Source organism: Triticum aestivum, chromosome 6B, assembly GCF_018294505.1.
Source record: "Triticum aestivum cultivar Chinese Spring chromosome 6B, IWGSC CS RefSeq v2.1, whole genome shotgun sequence".
Lineage (NCBI taxonomy): Eukaryota > Viridiplantae > Streptophyta > Magnoliopsida > Poales > Poaceae > Triticum > Triticum aestivum.
Window position 1 is genome coordinate 146,168,366 of NC_057810.1, and position 20,196 is coordinate 146,188,561.

Sequence of the window (20,196 nt, forward strand, 5' to 3'; positions counted from 1 at the left end):
TCTTTGGTTAGCTAATTAGCAAAATCGGTCTCACCGAGTTTGTGTAATCGGTCTCACCGAGATTACGTTATGCCCTAACCCTAACCATATCGGTCCTACCGAGTTGCATATCGGTCCCACCGAAAACCCTAACGGTCACTAGGTTTACTGAATCGGTCCGTCCGAGTTTGTTGATTCGGTCCCACCGAGTTTGGTAAATTGTGTGTAACGGTTAGATTTTGTGTGGAGGCTATATATACCCCTCCACCTCCTCTTCATTCGTGGAGAGAGCCATCAGAACAAACCTACTCTTCCAACTTACTAGTTCTGAGAGAGAACCACCTACTCATGTGTTGAGGCCAAGATATTCCATTCCAACCACATGAATCTTGATCTCTAGCCTTCCCAAGTTACTTTCCACTCAAATCTTCTTTCCACCAAATCAAAATCCTGTGAGAGAGAGTTGAGTGTTGGGGAGACTATCATTTGAAGCACAAGAGCAAGGAGTTCATCATCAACACACCATTTGTTACTTCTTGGAGAGTGGTGTCTCCTAGATTGGCTAGGTGTCACTTGGGAGCCTCCGACAAGATTGTGGAGTTGAACCAAGGAGTTTGTAAGGGCAAGGAGATCGCCTACTTCGTGAAGATCTACCGCTAGTGAGGCAAGTCCTTCGTGGGCGACGGCCATGGTGGGATAGACAAGGTTGCTTCTTCGTGGACCCTTCGTGGGTGGAGCCCTCCATGGACTCGCGCAACCGTTACCCTTCGTGGGTTGAAGTCTCCATCAACGTGGATGTACGATTGCACCACCTATCGGAACCACGACAAAAACATCCGTGTCTCCAATTGCGTTTGAATCCTCCAAACCCTTCCCTTTACTTTCTTGCAAGTTGCATGCTTTGAATTCCGCTGCTCATATACTCTTTGCATGCTTGCTTGAATTGTGTGAAGATTGCTTGACTTGTGCAAAGATAGCTAAAATCTGCCAAAGTCTAAAATTGGAAAAAGGTTAAGTTTTTAATTGGTCAAGTAGTCTAATCACCCCCCCCCTCTAGACATACTTCAAGGTCCTACAAGTGGTATTAGAGCTTTGGTCTCCATTTGCTTTGATTTCCATCCTTGGTTTCACAACCTAGGAGAGTATGGCGTCTAGCGAGGGAAATTATGACCGTAGAGGTCCTTACTTTGATGGCACTAATTTTGCTAGTTGGAAGCATAAGATGAAAATGCATATTCTCGGACATAACCCCGCCGTTTGGGCTATTGTGTGTATTGGCTTGCAAGGTGAATTCTTTGATGGGAGAGAACCGAACCCTGAAGCTAGTGTGGAGGAATTGAAGATGCTGCAATACAACGCTCAAGCTTGTGATATCCTCTTCAATGGCTTGTGCCCCAAAGAATTCAACAAAATCAGCCGTCTTGAGAATGCAAAGGAAATTTGGGATACTTTGATTGATATGCATGAAGGTACTGACTCCGTCAAGGAATCCAAGTTGGATGTGCTCCAAAGTCAGCTTGACAAGTTCAAAATGAAGGATGGTGAAGGTGTCGCTGAAATGTACTCTAGGCTTGCTCTTATCACAAATGAGATTGCCAGCTTAGGAAGTGAAGAGATGACCGACAGGTTCATCATCAAGAAGATCCTAAGAGCATTGGATGGAAAATATGATACTGTGTGCACATTGATCCAAATGATGCCAAATTACAAAGATCTCAAGCCAACGGAAGTCATTGGAAGAATTGTTGCTCATGAGATGTCACTCAAGGATAAGGAGGAACTTCACAACAAGTCAAGTGGTTCTTACAATGTGAAGCCCCCACATCATCAAGTGAGAAACAAACCTTCAATGAAGAATTGAGCTTAATGGTGAAGAACTTCAACAAATTCTACAAGAGTAGAAGCAAAGAAAGAAGCTCCAAGTCAAGGTCCTACAATGACAAAAGATCTTCTAGTCGAGAGCGCAATTGCTACAATTGTGGGAGACCCGGACACTATTCCAATGAGTGTACGACACCCTACAAAAGAAGAGAAGATTCTCCAAAGAGAAGAAGTAGAAGAGAAGAATCACCACCAAGAGAAAGAAGGAGTAGAGATGATCGTTATGAACGACGACCCTCACGGAGAAGCAAGGATTCGAAAAGGAAGGACAAGTCATCAAAGACCTACACAAAATGAAGACATCAAGCTCATGTTGGTGAATGGGTATCCGGCTCCGACTCCGACAATCACTCCGAGAGAAGCTATCACTCCGACTCCGAATACACTCAAGATGAAGGTATTGCCGGTCTAGCACTTGTGTCAACCAACTCCTACGACATATTTGATTCACCAAATGAAGGAATTGGAATATGCTTCATGGCCAAAGGTCCTAAGGTAACACACCCCGAGTATGTTGATTTTAATAGTGATGAAGATGACTTGTTAGGTGATGATGGTTTACTTGTTGACAACTCTAGTGGTGAATACTATGATGAAGCGTCAATTAATCACACTAATCAAGATGAAACGAATGACAATGATAAGGAGAAGATTGAGCGTCTAACTAAAGAACTAAACACTCTTAAGTTAGCTCATGAAACTATCTTCGAAGATCATCGAGAACTTTTAAGGGCTCATGAGAAGTTACGCTTTGAAAATCTCAATCTTGAGCAAGAGCATGAGTTCCCAAAGGCAATCAATGATGATCTCCGTAAGAAAAGTTCTTATTACATTGCCAAGCGTTTACTCTTATCTACTTACATGCCTCAAGTCAAGTCTAGTAACAAGAACAAGAAAGATTCTTCCTCTAGTAGTAACAATAACAATGCTAAATCCAATATTGTTGCTTCTAGTAGTTCTATTGATTCCACTAATGATTCTCTTAGCCAAGTTACAGTTGAGCAAGAAAACAACTTATTGAAGGGAATTATAGAGAAAGGTGTATACAAGAGCCTTGCCGGGAGTAAGCAATTCGAGGAAATTGTACGCAAGCAAGGAAGGCACCGGAAGAATCAAGGTGTTGGTTTCGAACGAAAGTTCAATGCCAATGGAGTTGAGTGGGAAGAAGGTCAATACCCCAAGACGAAGTTTGTTCCTCAACAAGAGAAGTATGATCCTACTTCCTTCAAGGGAACACAAGCACAAGATGATGTTCCACCACAAGACCACAAGAACAAAGGCAAGGACGAGCTTCAAGAGGAGATTGATGCATTTGAAGAAGCACCTAAAGCCTTGGTCAAGTGGGTTCCCAAGACTACGTCAAGTTCTACTTCATCAAGTACAACTACAACACCAAGGATTCCCATCAAGATGATGTGGATCCCGAAGAAGAAGAACTAGAGAGTTCTTGAGGGTGACTCCGCCAACATTCTTCACTCATAGCATTATGGCAAGGACAAGTGCAATCATCTTCCATATCTTGCACTAGTTCAAGGAGTCACAAACCCTCATGTTGGTAAGGCAAGGGACAAGGTAACCAAATGTTTTCATGGACATCATTTTGTGTGTGCATCACTCTATGTCTATTAATATTCTTGTTTGTCCCTTGTGGGACTAACCCATGTAGGTATTGAAAGTGCAACTCACTCCAAAGGATTGCTCCAAAAGATCTACATCAACATTGAGCATCCACATCTTCAACACCTATGTGAAGTCGTCATCGACAAAACCCAAGGTTAGTTCATCCCTCTAAGGGGGGATCTCACATCTAGGGGGAGCTTAACTCTAAGAATTGAGTCAAAGCAACTCTAATGATGTGAACACATAAATGCTTTATGTAAAAGTGGTAACCCCACTTGAGCTTAAATGATGAGTATGACCTATGATCAAATGTTCTCATTTGACTCCTAAGTCAATATACTCATATATAGATGACCTAGTCATCGCCAGTTGTTTGATAGATGCTAGAATTGGTTGTGCATGCTTTGTCACATATTTCATTTGTCATTTTATTGTGTGAGCATGTTGGTTGCATATTTTACTCATTTGAGGACATCCACTTGTTGTTTTGATTGATTGGTTTCTTTTTCTTTGGCCAAGTGGATGGACAAGAATGCCTAAGAACCTTCTCTAGCTATCTATGCTTTTCTCGTCTCAAACTCTATTCATGCTATATCACAAAATTTGATAAAGTCAGATTCGAACCACTCTGTGTGAGGAGCACTCGGAGTCCCCGATTCGTCATAGACTTAAACTTCCAAAACTTCTTTGTGCTTTTCGGTCTGACCGATTCATCCATTTCGGTCATACCGAGATCACTAAGTCGATCTAGGTTTTCATCTCAGTGCAACTGATTTGAATTTTTCGGTCACACCGAGTTACTGTAACTGTCAACAGTTATGCATCTCGGTGCCACCGAGTCGTTCCACTCGGTCACACCGACAGTGTCGGGCTATATATTCTCACGGGCAAAATTTTGGAAAACTTTCTCCAAACCTCTCGTCCGCGCATAGCTCGCTCTGCCTTCTAGGTCTCCGGATTGTCGACTTCGTCGCCAGTCACCTCCTATCGCTGGTCTCCGCCGCCGTCAACGGATTTCATCTCCGTCGTTGCCGCCGTAGCGAGTTCATCGCCGAACTAGGGTATGAACTCGATCACAGTGCTATCCTCGTCTGATTCTCAGCACATTGTGTTCATTATGATTCTTGCCACGATTGAAACACCTCTATCCAGTCAAAACAATCCTTAGAATAGATGCGATTCGAAAATTTAGGGTTAGGTTTCCACCGAAACCATCTCGGACCCACCGAGTTGAAAAACTCGGTCCCACCGATTCGGCTAACGCCATTGCACTAGTAACTCTCGGTCTGACCGAGAATTGCTAATTGGTGTGACCGATTTTAGAACTTTGTGAAACCCTAGCAGTCTCGGTGCCACCGAACTGTAACTCGGTCTGACCGATTTCACTAGTTTAGGTTCCAAAACTGCTTCGGTATCACCGAGTTTGAAAATCGGTTGATCCGAAATGCTTTCTGTGGAAAACTAAAACTAAGTTTTTTGAATCTTCTTTTGCAAAAATCTCTGCATTTTGTGATGCTCATCCACTCCATCTCATCTATAACTATTCACAGGGTCAACAGTCAGTGTGTGCAGCATGTCAGACCAAAGTGACAGCCAGAACAAGTCAGAGGAGCAGATACAGATGAGTGAGGGCACTAGTCCCTCTAGCAGCTCAGATGAAGGAAGCAGAAGCACTCCCAGCAATTTTCCCAAAGCTGTCACTAGGACAAGGAAGAAGAGAACCTCAGAATCTGAGGATGAGGATTATGTGGCAATAGAATATGAAGCCATTTCAAAGAAGAAAGTGCTCAAGAAGGAGTATAGCTCAACTGCAGCAAAGCCAGGGATGAAGATCAAAAGGCCTGCAGGAAGACAACCAATGTCTAAAGCCAGAGTCTCCACTCAAGCATCGTTGGAATCCCAACCCAAAGAGCCTGCTGCATAAGGAAAGAAAAAGGAAGGAAAGGGTCAAGAAGACCATGGCCAGAGTGATTGGAAAGCCTTCCATGATGGAAGAAGAAGAAGAAGAGGTTGCTGCACCAGCACCCAAGGCACAAAAGCTGATGGGTGATGCTATAAAGTCAGGGGCTGCAACATCAAAGCCCAAAGATGCACCCAAAGCTGACTCCAAGCCCAAGAGTGCACCTAAGAGGAATACTAGGAGTATACCAGCTGCTGAAAAGAACAAGGCCCTAGTGCCTGATGTTGCTGCTGAGGAAGATGATGAAGGACAAGTCCTAAGGAAGCTCAAACCCAAGATTCCAGACCACAATGATGCTCATCCTGTGGCTGAGAACATGAAGATCATGAGAGACTTAGGGTTGAGGCTACGGAGAGAGTCAGATCCATATGCCACCAGGAGAAGGACTGTTGTTGATTACAGGTTCCACACAAAGGAATAGCAGGACTTCTATGAGACAATCTTGTTGGACAAGAAGCTCATAGTGTGTGATATGAGGTGGGTCGACTGGACCTACATACAGGAGAATGAAGAACATTATCCTGGAGTGTATGACAGCTTCAGTGCATGTGGAGTTGCAAACTTTGTTGGGCAGAAGCTCACAAACTGGAATGATGAGCTCATTATGCAATTCTACTCCACAGCACATTTCTATCCAGATGGCAGGATAGTTTGGATGTCTAAAGGTACGAGGTACCAATCAACCATTGAGGAATGGACAAGTCTGATCAATGCCCCAAAGGAGAGTAAAGATGACTTGGACGTTTATGCCAAGAAGAAGATGGATCACAACTCTATGTCACAGATGTACAAGGAGATCCCAGACAAAGCTCTTGAGACTTTCAAGCTTGGGTCAGTCCATTTTCTTCTGTCAGGGCTGCCAACGATCAACTGGATCCTAAGGCACACTCTTTTGCCCAAATCAGGTGACCACAACATGATCAAAGGGCATGCAATTAATTTGCTACACATATTTGATGTGCCACAGAAATTTAAGGTCATGAGCCTCATGGTTGAGACTATCAAGAGGACAACAGCAGACCAAAAGAGAAGCTGTGGATATGCCCCACAAATTCAGGAGTTGATTAACTCAAAGATGGGCACAGGAAAGTATCTGTTGGATAAGGAACACTTTGTTCTCTATCCTGACTTTGAGGACAATCAAGTTGTGATGAATGAGAATGAACCATCATCAGTACAAGCTCAAGAGAAGAAGGAGAAAGCAAAGAAAGAGAAGGCTGCCAAGATGCCAACTCAAGAGGAGGCATCTGAGTACTTTTTGAAGAGCAAGCAGGACCAGCTTAGTTACTTGATAGCATCATCACTGAGGATTGAGAAAGGGTTGGCCACCCTAACTCAAAACCAGGAGAGCCTGGAAAGAATCATGGAACAAAAATTCTATGATCTTGATGTCAAAGTAACTGAGATTCAGTCAGTTGTGGAGCAGCTACAGGATGACATGCAGGAGAGGAAGGGCAGGACAACTACTGATGCATTTGCCAGAGTGCCTCGAGCTCAGAGATCGGCTGCAGAGCCAGTAACAGACACCAGAGTCACTTCATCTGCTCCAGCTACAGCTCCAGCGCAACCAGCTCCAGCACCAACTCCTTCAGCTCCTTCCACATCAACTGAAGTCTTCGTCCAAGGAGCCATATCTACGCCACCAACTGAAGACCAAGCCTGAGAGACGATATAGTACTATGCATTTTCTAGGAACTTTTTGGTAACTTGTTGCCAAAGGGGAAGAAAAATGTATAGATCATAGGCTTCGAGAGAGAGAGAGAGTTTGCTTTTGTTCTCTCTTGTCTTCTTGGTTGAACTTTGTTTGCTTTTGATTGCTTGAGATACTATGCTATTATCTGTGAGACATTGATGATCATGTGTTTGATCATAAGCTACACTTATGCTTGTTCGATGATATTATCTTACTTATCCTTATATGATCATTCACTTTGCTTGGTGATGAGTGCATGTATTCAATCTTTATTATTTTGAGCGCTCTACCAAGATGTATGTGACATGGAAGAGTAACCCATGAGCCTAATTCCTTGTGCATTTGCAGTCCAAAGCAAATCTTAAAATATGCACAAATTTAGGGGGAGCTCTTGCTTATCACATACTTCTCAAAGCGACGATGTTTTTCAATCTTATTATCATTTGTCGAAGCTTTGATCTATATGTTGTCATCAATTACCAAAAAGGGGGAGATTGAAAGTGCAACTATCCCTAGGTGGTTTTGGTAATTCATAACAACATATAGCTCATTGAGCTAATGCTATTCCAAGACAAATATTTCAGGAAAGCTCAATGAATGGCATGGCATGGATGATGAAAGTGGATCCCTCAAAATATTAAGGACAAAGGATTGGCTCAAGCTCAAAAGCTAAAGACTCTACATTTTACATTTTAGTGATCCAAGATCACATTGAGTCTATAGGAAAAGCCAATACTATCAAAGAGGGATGAGGTGTTGCTTAATGAGCCTCTTGCTTCATGTGCTTGCTGATATGCTCCAAAACCCTCAACTACTTTCTCACATCCACATATGACCTAAACCTAAAGTCAAAATCGGTCCTACCGATTCTTTCTATCCGGAGCCACCGAGTTCTAATGTCATAGCCACTGCCACAAACCCTAGGCAAATCGGTTTCACCAATAGGGATCTCGGTCTCACCGAGATGGGATTGTAATCTCTCTGTTTCCCTTTGTAACGTTTCGGTCTAACCGAAGTGAGCGATCGGTCCCACCGAGATTGCAATGTAAACTCTCTGTTTCCCTTTCGTAACATTTCGGTCTCACCGAAAGAGCGAATCGGTCCCACCGAGTTTGCCTGACCAACTCTTTGGTTAGCTAATTAGCAAAATCGGTCTCACCGAGTTTGTGTAATCGGTCTCACCGAGATTACGTTATGCCCTAACCCTAACCATAACGGTCCTACCGAGTTGCATATCGGTCCCACCGAAAACCCTAACGGTCACTAGGTTTACTGAATCGGTCCGACCGAGTTTGTTGATTCGGTCCCACCGAGTTTGGTAAATTGTGTGTAACGGTTAGATTTTGTGTGGAGGCTATATATACCCCTCCACCTCCTCTTCATTCGTGGAGAGAGCCATCAGAACAAACCTACTCTTCCAACTTACTAGTTCTGAGAGAGAACCACCTACTCATGTGTTGAGGCCAAGATATTCCATTCCAACCACATGAATCTTGAACTCTAGCCTTCCCCAAGTTGCTTTCCACTCAAATCTTCTTTCCACCAAATCAAAAACCTGTGAGAGAGAGTTGAGTGTTGGGGAGACTATCATTTGAAGCACAAGAGCAAGGAGTTCATCATCAACACACCATTTGTTACTTCTTAGAGAGTGGTGTCTCCTAGATTGGCTAGGTGTCACTTGGGAGCCTCCGACAAGATTGTGGAGTTGAACCAAGGAGTTTGTAAGGGCAAGGAGATCGCCTACTTCGTGAAGATCTACCGCTAGTGAGGCAAGTCCTTCGTGGGCGACGACCATGGTGGGATAGACAAGGTTGCTTCTTTGTGGACCCTTCGTGGGTGGATCCCTCCGTGGACTCGCACAACCGTTACCCTTCGTGGGTTGAAGTCTCCATCAACGTGGATGTACGATAGCACCACCTATCGGAACCACGAGAAAAACATCTGTGTCTCCAATTGCGTTTGAATCCTCCAAACCCTTCCCTTTACTTTCTTGCAAGTTGCATGCTTTAAATTCCGCTGCTCATATACTCTTTGCATGCTTGCTTGAATTGTGTGAAGATTGCTTGACTTGTGCAAAGATAGCTAAAATCTGCCATGTCTAAAATTGGAAAAAGGTTAAGTTTTTAATTGGTCAAGTAGTCTAATCACCCCCCCCCCTCTAGACATACTTCAAGGTCCTACAATACAAAAGGAATTACCCTCTTTCATTTCACCATTTTAAGTTCCCGTCAGAATCCTGCAACAGCGAGTTCGACAAGCTACTATGGCCCAAGAACTTGTTGAATGGAGTGATGCAGCACCTCAAGAATCAACTTGGGAAGACATGTATTCTCTCAAAGAGACATTTCCACATGCGTCGGCTAGGAGGCAAGCAGTTACTCAAGAACAGGGGATCCCAACTGCTCTACTGATGGCAAGAAGATAACATACAAGCGGGAAGTACCAAATTCAAGTCGTGGGCATAAAGACCCATATGGTGTTTCATGTTTCCCTATGAAAGAAGTGTATAAAGTCCCCACTCCAGGTACAAAAGAGAAGGACCCTCTTCCATTTTACCATTTCAAGTTCCTGTCAGGATCCTACAATGGCGAATTTGATGAGCTGGCAATCGTACTGTGGGCCAAGTACTTGTTGAATGGAGTGATGCATCATGCATCACTACAATAGTCAACTTGAGAAGACATGGATTCTCTCAAGCAAACATTTCCATGGATTCGGCTTGGGGGGGGGGGGTTCTAGCGGCTACTCAAGAATGGTGGGGATCTCAGCAGCTCTATTGACAACAACAAAAGAACATACAAGCGGGGAATACCAAATTCAACTCATGGGCTTAAAGACCCCTGGTGTTCCATGTTTCCCATTGAAAGAAGTGCATGCGGCCTCCACTCAAGGTACAAAGAGATTTGCCCTCTTTCACTTCACCGTTTCAAGTTCCTGTCAAGATTCTGCAACAGTGAGCTCGGCAAGATGAGATGTTTATCATACTCTGGCCCAAGTCACTGTTAAATGGGTTGACGCATCACCTCAAGAGTCAACTTGGGAAGACATGGATTCTCTCAAGCAAATATTTCCACGTGCATCGGCCGGGGGGCATGCAACTACTCAAGAACGAGGGGGTGCCATCACCTCTACTAACGACAACAAGAGAACAAACAAGTCGGAAATGTCAAGTTCAACTCGTGGGCCTGAAGCACGACCCACTCGTCATCGCCACCTCCCCTAGTGGCTTTGCAAGCCTGAACTGGACCCGTTAATCAGGTGTAATAGCTTACGCTTAAATATATAACCAGGGATCTTCTATATGGCCTCATACGCGCCAGAAGCCACGGAGCGCGCACCCTCCCCGCTCTTATGAGCGCACTCATGGGCTGGCCCATGTGCGGGGCGGCGAGCCTCTTGTTTTTTTGCTTTTTGTTCTGTTTTAAGTTTTTTCATTTTTAGAAAAAATTCAGGATTTCAAAAAAGTTGCAAATTGTGAATTGTTTGTGAATTAAAAAATTGTTCATGACTTAAAAAATGTTCGGGAAATGATAAATGCTCACGGATTCAAAAAATGTTCGTGATTATAAGAAAAAAATGGTTGTCTATTCAGAAAATGTTTACAATTTAAAAATGTTCATGAATTTATAGGAAAATGTTTACAATATTCAAAAATCAAGAACTTCAAAGAATGTTCCCATATTTCAAAAAAAATGTTCACAAAATTCAAAAAATATTTGTTGTGTTCAGAAGTCTTAATGAACTCAATAATTATTTGCCGAAAACAAAAATGCTCCTGAATTTCAAAAATTGTTCCCAAATTTCAAGAAATGTTCACATGTTCGAAAAATGTACGCAATTTCAAGAAATGTTTGTGATTTTAATAAATGTTCAGGAGTTTATATAAAATGTTCACGATTTGATAAAAAATGCTCACCACTTCGAAATGATGTTCACTTTTTCAAAAAATATTTTCGGGTTTGTAAAAAAAGTTCGTCTATTCAAAAATTGTTCATGATTTTTTTATAGTGTCCGTGAATCTATAAAAAATGTTTGGGAATTTGAAAATTGTTCACGATTTCAAAAAATGTTCACGAGTTCAAAGAATGTTCGGATTGAGAAAATGTGTTCGTAAATTTGAAAGATGACCGGAAATAAAGAAAAAGAAAAGCAGAACAGTAAATATAAGCAAAAAATAAAAAATAAAAACAAAAAAGTAAACGAAAATGAAAAATGAAAAAGAAAGAAAAAACTGAGAAAAAAAACGGTTCTGGGACGGTTCTCCCAAAACCGGTGAGGAGGAAATAGCGAAAGGGCCGACCAAAAAGGAGCAGACGCTGTAGGGGGGTACGTGCAGACGGGCTGTTACTACATCAGTTGTACGTACTCCATAGTCCATAGCTATTGGTTTCGACATACAAGTGGCACTGTGGCAGCACCTCACAACACTCTTGGTCTGCTTAAAATGCTGGGCAACTCATTTATACTGCCTGTAGCGACCGAGTAAAACTGGAAACAGGTAGTAGCCACACCTTATCGTTGCTGTTACAACTGTCAACACATGCATAATTTTGGAAAACAATGACAACTACAAATTCCGAGCGCGGCCTGTAAACGTGTGGATTTTTCCGGCATAGCTACTGAATCAACAAAAAAAAAAACGGGTCCATCCGTATTTGTTCGTCACCAATACTATGTTACTAATTTATCAGCTTAGCAGCAAAAGCACAGATGTGAAATAACATCAGGATGTCAGTAGAGAAAATAATTCCACCCCGGTGCTGTTAAGTTCTTCTCTTCTCTTGCCGTTGCCAGGATCCATGGATGAGATAATCCATCGACGTCAAACTGGCGAGATGAATGAATACTTCTATCTTTTTTTCACCCATCATCTATCCTAACATCTCGGTCATCAAACCATATCAATCCAACGATCTAGATTGCTCCAATGGTGAGCGTTAAACATGTTTAACGTGCAATTAATATCATACCAAATAACAACGACGGTGTCAATCACATAATTAACGCGTGACTGATACCCTACCTAATATAAAACGTGCAATCAATTTCCCCAATATCAACGTGCATTCCACGTGTGCATTTACTAGTGATAATAAATGAACAAACGTTTATTTTCTCATGAGCGTGATAACATCAGTATCGCGAGAACTAAAGCAAAAAAAAAACTCATCGTTTCATTTCTTTCATTACAAACCCAAATACAAGGGCACTTTGGGAATATATTTGTTTATATTACTTGTGAACCCCAGTTCCTTAAGTAAGTTCTATCCTAACATAGGAGTACTTTACAAGAAGCCATCATCATCTCTTGGGCAGCAGAAAGTCCAAGCTCTGGAAATGGCCTCATCATCTGCTGATCATTGGAACCTGCTAATCTTTCTTTTCGGATTCTATAACTCCCCAACGTCAGAATTTTAAAAGTCGCCTCCGAACGTCTTCTAGACCAGTGGATAGGAGCACGAATCCTAAAGATTGGATTGCTGACACGTCAGCTCTGAAAATCGTTCGGGAGGAGTTCCATCACCCCGAACCTTATCTTCTCCCCCACCGCATTAGCTTCTGCCTTGTTTATCCACTCCCACCTCCCCGACAGTGAGGCGGAGGCCATGCCGCCGCGGCCGCTGCGGCGGGCGTCCAGGCCGGCCCCTCCGCGTGCTCCTCGCCGACGCTGGGGCACCAGACGCGTTTTCCGTTCCGTCTTGGGCGTAGCCGAGTGCCAGCCGGCTCAACCCGCTCGAGGTGTCAGGTCGCACCGCCGCAACAGGCGTCCATGGCGGCCCCTCCTCGTGCTCCTCGCCGACGACGGGGCACCATGACGCTGTTTTCTCCGTTCCGTCTTGGGCGTAGCCGAGCGCCGCCTGCTCGCCCGCGCCACCGCGGCGGGCGTCGAGGACGCCTCCATTCGAGCGCTCCTCGCTGACAACGAGCACCAGACCGCCGGTTTTCAGGGTCCAGGCTGAGAGGTCCTGCAGCCACGCCCGAGCTGCGCAGCTCGCCTCCAACCCTGCAGCAGCCGCTACCTTGCCGCGCGACCGGTGAGGCCCCGCCACGACCTCCTACTTTCGTCTTCTCCAGCTTCCTGCTCTCTCACTCCTTGCGGCAGCTAAGCTTTTCAGTGGAGGAATCTTTGATGGTGAACTACGAGGTCAGGGGAAAAGTAGCCAACAGCTCGAGCGGTGCGCTCGATTCATGTCGCCGTCGCAGGACCACTGGTCCTTCGGGAGGCGGCGAGGCAGACGGGAGGCAGGCGTGGTAGGCGCAGCAAGCCTTTGCGGCAGTTGCAGGCAGGGCTAGTAATTTCAGGTTCTGCACACACTCAATCCATCCTAGTTTAGCTATCAAAATTTTCTTCAATGTGCGTGCACTTATTGAGAGAGGTTGTACCTTTCAATCTAGCTGTAGATGGGGCCATGGCAAATTTAGTATAAGTTTGTTCAATCCCATGGCAATTTTCTAACAAAATCTACCCTTTATCATGGCGATTACATATTACTTTGTTGGAAGTTCATGGAATTTGTTCATACCTTGGCAAATTTGTATCTGGTCGCATGGAAAATTCTATAACAAAAAATGATGGCCATGTCAACCATAGCTTCAAGGTGTGTTTTGCCATGCCAACTTGAAGCTTAGGTGTTTCCATGACGGCAACATTTGTGTTGTGTCTTTTTTGAATGTTGCCATGGCAATTACATTTTTGTTTGAGAACATGGCAACTTTGGTGTTCTAACTTTTTCTTGCCATGGCAAAATTTATTATCTTTTTTTTAAAACATGGCAAACTTGCCATGGCAACTTTGCTATGTTCAAGAACATGACAAAGTTATGGATGTTCAAAAACATGGCAAACTTAAAATGTTTTTGGCAAATGTATTGACGGGGCATGGCAATTCTAGTTCATGGGGCATGGCAAAAATACCTTTATTCACAGCCAAAAGTGAGATTTTTTCTACGTTTTTCTTGCCATGGCAACTTTACTTTAATGGCATGTCAATTTTTACTTTATTTTTTTGACATGGCAAATTTATTGTATAGAGCATGACAATTTTAATTTAAATATGATGGCAAATTTACATTTCCACACATTAATTTTTTTAATATGTAGCATGGCAAATATACTTGTGTAGCCATGGCAATTTTTAATTTATTTCCATGACAAAATTACACCATTTTTGCCATGGCAAAATTTACTTCATTTTTTTGCCACAGCGTACTTTTAATGACATGGCAAATTTTAGTTTTTTTTCATGGCAAATTTATTGTAAAGAGCATGGCAATTTTAATTTAAATATGATGGCAAATTTACATTTTCCGGAACATGACAAATTTTTACTATGTAGCATGGTAAATGTATTTGTATTCCCATGGCAATTTTTAATTTATTTTCCATGGCAAAATTTAATCCATTTTTTGCCATGGAAAAATTTACTCCATTTTTGCCATGGCAAAAATACTTCTATTCACATGGCAAATTTTAGTTTAACTTGCCATGTGAAAATTTCCTGCTTTTTTACATTTGTATATTGAAAGATGGCAAAGTTAAGAAATTTTGATCCATTGATATAGCATTGCTCAGATTTTTATACATGCCCAATGACAATTTTTGTAGAAATCTTTTTTGTTGTATCTGATATTTCCATTTTTTTTTGTTTTTCCATAATATCATAGCAAACCTTTTCCACACTCAATTGTAATGAAGTCTGTATGAACATCATGGCAAATCATGTAATTTTTTAATATACCCTTTTTCATGATTATATGCTAGTTTTGTTCATTAGAGCATGGCAACTTTTTGTCGCGTACTATGGATTTTCTAGATTTGTTTCAAGGAGAGATTTCTTGGTCCAGTGCATTTTTAGGCCTTTTTCCGTTTCTGTCTATTTGTTGGGATAGCAGTTTTGTTTTTTTGAAACAAGGGTAGTAGCAGTTTTTGGGCCTACAGAAAATGCAATTCTTTGTTTTTTAATTTATTCAATTTAATGAAGTTTTTGGGCTGGTCTGTTGGAGTCATTGAGCTGGCCCGCTGAAGGCGAGCGGAGACAGGCGTTCGGGAGGGGGGTAGATCGTAACGAACGAAATCGTTCGTTCGGTCCTCTCTCCTGGATCGAAAGAAACCTCCCCTCCCCGAACGTTCGGGGTGTTATTTCTAAACCGAACGAAGCGCAGCTGACGTTGCCGTCTATATCCAGATGAGATCGCCTCCTACTTTTCCTCTGACTGTTATCTCGCAAACCAATTCTATTATATATATCTCCTGCTTATTAGCCGATTCTGTTTGATTCACGTACGTTCGTTCTCTCAGGTGCTTCTTCTTCCAGCAGGCGTCACCTGCGAGTCTCCCATCTCTTCTTCAATCAAGCTCACCACCAGGGGAAAATGGTATGTGTCTTTCAAACCATAGAAGGTGTAATTGCAGAACTACATATATCAACAACTAGATCACATCGCCTTCATCAGCGGATCGGCCCGCGACACCGGCCGCGCCACGGCCCACTATGCCGAGCTCGCCATCGGCCTGGTCTGTGATGCCGGAGTCGCCAGCTGCTTCGTCTGCTCTGCCGGTTTCGTCGGTGGGTCGGCCTTCTTCGCCAACCGAGTCCGAGGCTACCGTGACTGGCTCCTCGTCACCGGCTGACTCGTCAACGTCGCCGTCCTCCAGCCCGTTGCAGGCTGCTCCATCGACCTCGGTGGTTCCTGTGTCCCGACCACATACACGCAGTCGCAGTGGCATTTTCAAACCTAAGGAACGTAAGGATGGTACGGTTGCTTGGTTGGCTGCTTGTTTGGCTGCTGCTGTTGCGGATCCATCTTCTGAGCCTCGCTCATATCAGGCTGCCCTGCGCATTCCACATTGGCGAGAGGCTATGGAGCAGGAGTTTCATGCTCTTCTTCGTAACAAGACATGGACTCTCGTTCCTCCACCACCACGGGTAAATGTTATTGACTCAAAATGGGTATTCAAAGTGAAGAAGCATTCGGATGGATCTATTGAGCGTTACAAAGCGCGACTTGTTGCTCGCGGTTTTCGGCAGCGTCATGGTCTTGATTATGAGGACACCTTCAGTCCTGTCGTCAAGCCTACCACTATTCGGCTTCTTCTCTTCATTGATGTTTCTCGTGGTTGGTCACTTCGTCAACTTGATGTGCAGAATGCTTTTCTACATGGATTTTTGGAGGAAGAGGTTTATATGAAACAGCCGCCTGGCTTCTCTGATCCTGATCGTCCTGACTATATCTGTCGTCTTTTCAAAGCACTATATGGTTTGAAGCAAGCTCCTCGTGCCTGGCATGCCCGCCTTGCCTCTGCCCTTCGTGCTCATGGGTTTGTGCCGTCTACTGCTGACACTTCGTTATTTCTTCTACAGAAGCCAAAAGTCACTATGTATCTTTTGGTATATGTCGATGATATTATCCTTGTCAGCTCTTCTCAGTATGCTGCTGATGCTCTTGTCTGCTCTCTTGGTGCTGATTTTGCGGTCAAAGATCTTGGGAAGCTTCACTACTTTCTTGGAGTTGAGGTCACTTCTCGTGCTACTGGTCTTGTCCTTACGCAGAAGAAGTACTCCTTGGAGTTGTTACAGAGAGCTGGCATGCTGAAGTGCAAACCGACCACCACACCCATGTCATCTACCGACAAGATAACAGCTGTTGATGGTGAGCTTTTGTCTCCTGCGGATGCCACAGAGTACAGGAGCATTGTTGGTGGACTTCAGTACTTGACGATCACGAGACCAGATATCTCTTATGCTGTTAATAGGGTTTGTCAGTATCTTCAGGCTCCCAGAGATACTCATTGGGCTGCTGTTAAACGCATTCTTCGTTATGTTCAGTTCACCCTGACATTTGGTATGCATATTCGGCCGACTTCCTCTCGGGTCCTTTCGGCCTTCTCTGATGCAGATTGGGCTGGTAGCCCAGATGACAGGCGATCCACGGGGGGTTATGCAGTATTCTTTGGCTCTAATTTGATCGCCTGGAGTGCTCGGAAACAGGCTACTGTGTCACGTAGCAGTACTGAAGCTGAGTACAAGGCTGTGGCTAATGCTACTGCAGAGATTATTTGGGTACAGTCTTTGCTTCAGGAGTTGGGTTTGTCTCAACCACAGCCTCCTATTCTTTGGTGTGATAACATCGGTGCTATATACCTTTCTGCAAATCCAGTATTTCATGCCCGAATGAAACACATTGAAGTTGACTATCACTTTGTACGGGAACGTGTATCACAGAAGCAACTCCAGATCAAGTTTATCTCATCTAAGGATCAACTTGCAGACATCTTCACTAAGCCTTTACCGCTGCCACAATTTGAGGCTTGTAGGCGCAATCTTACCCTTCTCAGTTCTTTAGAAAGTGGCTAAGATTGAGGGAGGGTGTTAGACTATGTATAGCTTCTGTACCTATGTACGTATATGGTACATATTGTAACACAACCATTATATATAATGAGATAAGCCACCCCTAGAGGGTTGTGCTGGTTCCCCAAAACTTATTGTCTTACAATTTGTTATCAAATTCCCAATATCGCTGCCACCGCCCGCTTGTTGTCATCTGCCGCCTTCAGGAAGCACTGTTGGTTGTGATCGTTCTATCTCCTCTTTGTCCAAATTTGAGTAAACGGTGATGCTGCAATGGCCGGCTTGCCGCAAGCAAGCGCCATCTTCCATGGCACCAATACATCGTTTCTCTATTATTAATATGGTCTGATTGGGTAACGCCCTATGCATTATTTAGTAGCAATTGTAGTTACATGTGTTTACTAATAGAGATCTGATCTTTATCCCAGTTTAGATGTATTTGTCTAGATAAAAATAAATAGAAAGAAAGAATAGAACATAATGCTATTTTCAAGCCATTTTCTTCAAGTCTGAACGTTGTGCGCTAAAGATCTGAATTCACCGTGCTAATCATATGATCATATACGTACTGCTAGAGCTAAATTTACACCCACATTTGCAAAACATGTGTTTTTTTTCTCTTATATTAATTATTATTTGTGCAACTATTACAGAACATACATTGCGATTTTATGTGAGATTTGATATGCAGGTGGCGACGGCTACGTCTGCAACTGCCGCGCGATGGGCGGCGGCGGCTGCCACTGCGGCTCTTACCTAGTATCCAAAAGGAAGGACGGCAAACTAAATACGCCACAAAAGGAGATAATAATGGACAAAATCTCTAAGATAGGGCCCGAATTACCTTTGCTCGTGCTGAAGATGACAAAAAATGGTATACTGAATCCAAACCTGGTGAGTTCATAACTTCAGATACCATGCGCAATATGTATAAAGCTCGCAAATTTAGAACCATTTTCTTGCTGAATTAATCATCGGCCTGATACCCGATCTCCATCTTGACGCGCTCTTTTCTGGACAGCATATCTGCGACGCATATGTTTCGAGGTGTCTCCAGTATTTCATCGACGCATATGTTTCGAGGCGTCTCCCGCACGAACAAGAGGGCGACCAAATAATACCTCTCCCGCACGAACAAGAGGGCGACCAAATGATACCTCTCAAAGTTTTGCTAGAAGGTATGGAGGTGAACACAAAGCTGGTCATCAAGAAATATCCCTCTGGGACGTGGCATACTACTCCCTCCGTCCGGAAATACTTGTCATCAAAATAAATAAAAGAGGATGTATCTAGATGTATTTTAGTTCTAGATACACCCTTTTTTGTCCATTTTGATGACAAGTTTTTTCGGACGGAGGGAGCATATATCAAAAAGACTGGAAGCAATTGATCAAAGATGCCGGGATGGAGGCGGGAGACATCTGCCTCTTCCAAGTTGTAGACAGGGGCAGCAGCGAGCTCACGATGATGGTCCATATGATCCGCACGTCGGAAATGCTGGTAATAGCCTTAGTCTTGGAGGGTTGTATAAACCATTTTTTCTTGTGGAGATTTTGCCTTTTAGTAGAATTCATATATATTATATTGTGCCTCACTCAATTCATTCTGCTAGCATTACATGCCTCTTACTGTCTATCTATATATATCAGTTGTACTAACATTTCAATCTGCGGAAGGAAAGCACCATCGTCGAGGCCAGCGAGCCTCGCGCGGAGGAGACACGCTTGGCCCGGCGGGAGGATACGTCGGCAAGCCTCGCGCTGAGCCCTCCGGAGGGAGCGACAGCGACAGCCGCCCCCATCTGCATGTGAAGAGGAGCCTCTCGCCTTCACCTGGCGAGTAAGTACCCGCATCTTACTTTCTGCTTCGTGATCTTTGTTTCCTACCTCTTGAGACCGGGAGCTGAGCCCCCGTGCCATGCAGGTCCCTCCAAAAGGAGAAGAAGATGCAGCTAGGGGCCACGACGTCCACCGAGCCCTCACCGGAGGCGCCCGCTGAGGAGACCCATGCGCCCCTGTCGAGCCCTGAGGGGCGTGAGGAGATGGCCCGCCATGTTGAGGCGGCGACGAGGCAGACGGTGACCGAAGATGGTTTTGTGACTTGGCAGCCGCTCGAAGACTTGCCTCCCCCAGCTGGGAGGAACTAGCTTCGCAAGGGAAGGGGGCCTCCGGAGGTGAGGAGGTGCCTCTAAAGGCGCGACGAGCCCCCAGCACAAGCCCACAGACGTGAAATAACAATTTTGCATCTGATAATAGGCTACGTACTTTTACAAGTCTAATAAAAGGCCAAAACAATTATTAGCCAGGGTACTTCCACATCTCAGAATCACATTTGTCTTCCCCAATAGACAACTCAAGAAAGACGATTGGCTTAGTCAATCAATCGAGACGTGCTTCCATATCCTGATGCACTTGCCTTTGTCTCGGCCACGGCAGCAGATACGTGCTTCCATTGACGACTGGTTTTTATCTGTAATGGGTTCTTTACACCCTAACTCTGCTTCAGGTGATACGTGCAGATGGGGAGTTGCTACATCAGTAGTTACTGTGAGCTCCAGTACGTACTCCATACTCCATAGCTGTTGGTTTCGACACACAAGTGCCAGCACCACAAAACACACAATGTTTTCTTTTTTTGAACTTCAAAACACACAATGTTGGGTATTTGTGAACTGAAACAACGACACTTATTTTGGATCGGAGGCAGTATACT

At 43.9% G+C, this 20,196-nt stretch overlaps 1 protein-coding gene across 8 annotated transcripts; it reads left to right on the plus strand.

Moving 5' to 3' along the window:
* Positions 1–12,673: 12,673 nt before the first annotated feature.
* On the plus strand, positions 12,674–19,887 carry LOC123136241 (uncharacterized). Of its 8 annotated transcripts, none has more exons than XM_044555576.1 (7): positions 12,681–13,168; positions 13,237–13,436; positions 15,115–15,508; positions 18,176–18,378; positions 18,506–18,662; positions 19,161–19,323; positions 19,408–19,887. In XM_044555576.1, exons 4-7 carry the CDS (start codon positions 18,208–18,210, stop codon positions 19,628–19,630), a joined length of 714 nt encoding a protein of 237 aa, XP_044411511.1. In that variant the 5' UTR covers positions 12,681–13,168; positions 13,237–13,436; positions 15,115–15,508; positions 18,176–18,207; the 3' UTR covers positions 19,631–19,887. The 8 variants fall into 8 exon arrangements, 5 of the variants coding, with proteins under 5 accessions (XP_044411511.1, XP_044411509.1, XP_044411508.1 ...); XM_044555574.1 differs by having other exon boundaries at positions 15,432–15,508; XM_044555573.1 differs by having other exon boundaries at positions 13,242–13,436; positions 15,432–15,508.
* The last annotated feature ends 309 nt before the right edge of the window (positions 19,888–20,196 follow it).

What these genes read in the sequence shown, in the direction of transcription:
- LOC123136241 (XM_044555576.1), top strand. Translation starts at nt 18,208, where the DNA reads ATGGGCGGCGGCGGCTGCCACTGCGGCTCTTACCTAGTATCCAAAAGG. An exon ending in GTATACTGAATCCAAACCTG is followed by an intron (nt 18,379 to 18,505) that starts GTGAGTTCATAA and finishes TTTTCTGGACAG; the next exon opens with CATATCTGCGACGCATATGT. An exon ending in CTCTCGCCTTCACCTGGCGA is followed by an intron (nt 19,324 to 19,407) that starts GTAAGTACCCGC and finishes CGTGCCATGCAG; the next exon opens with GTCCCTCCAAAAGGAGAAGA.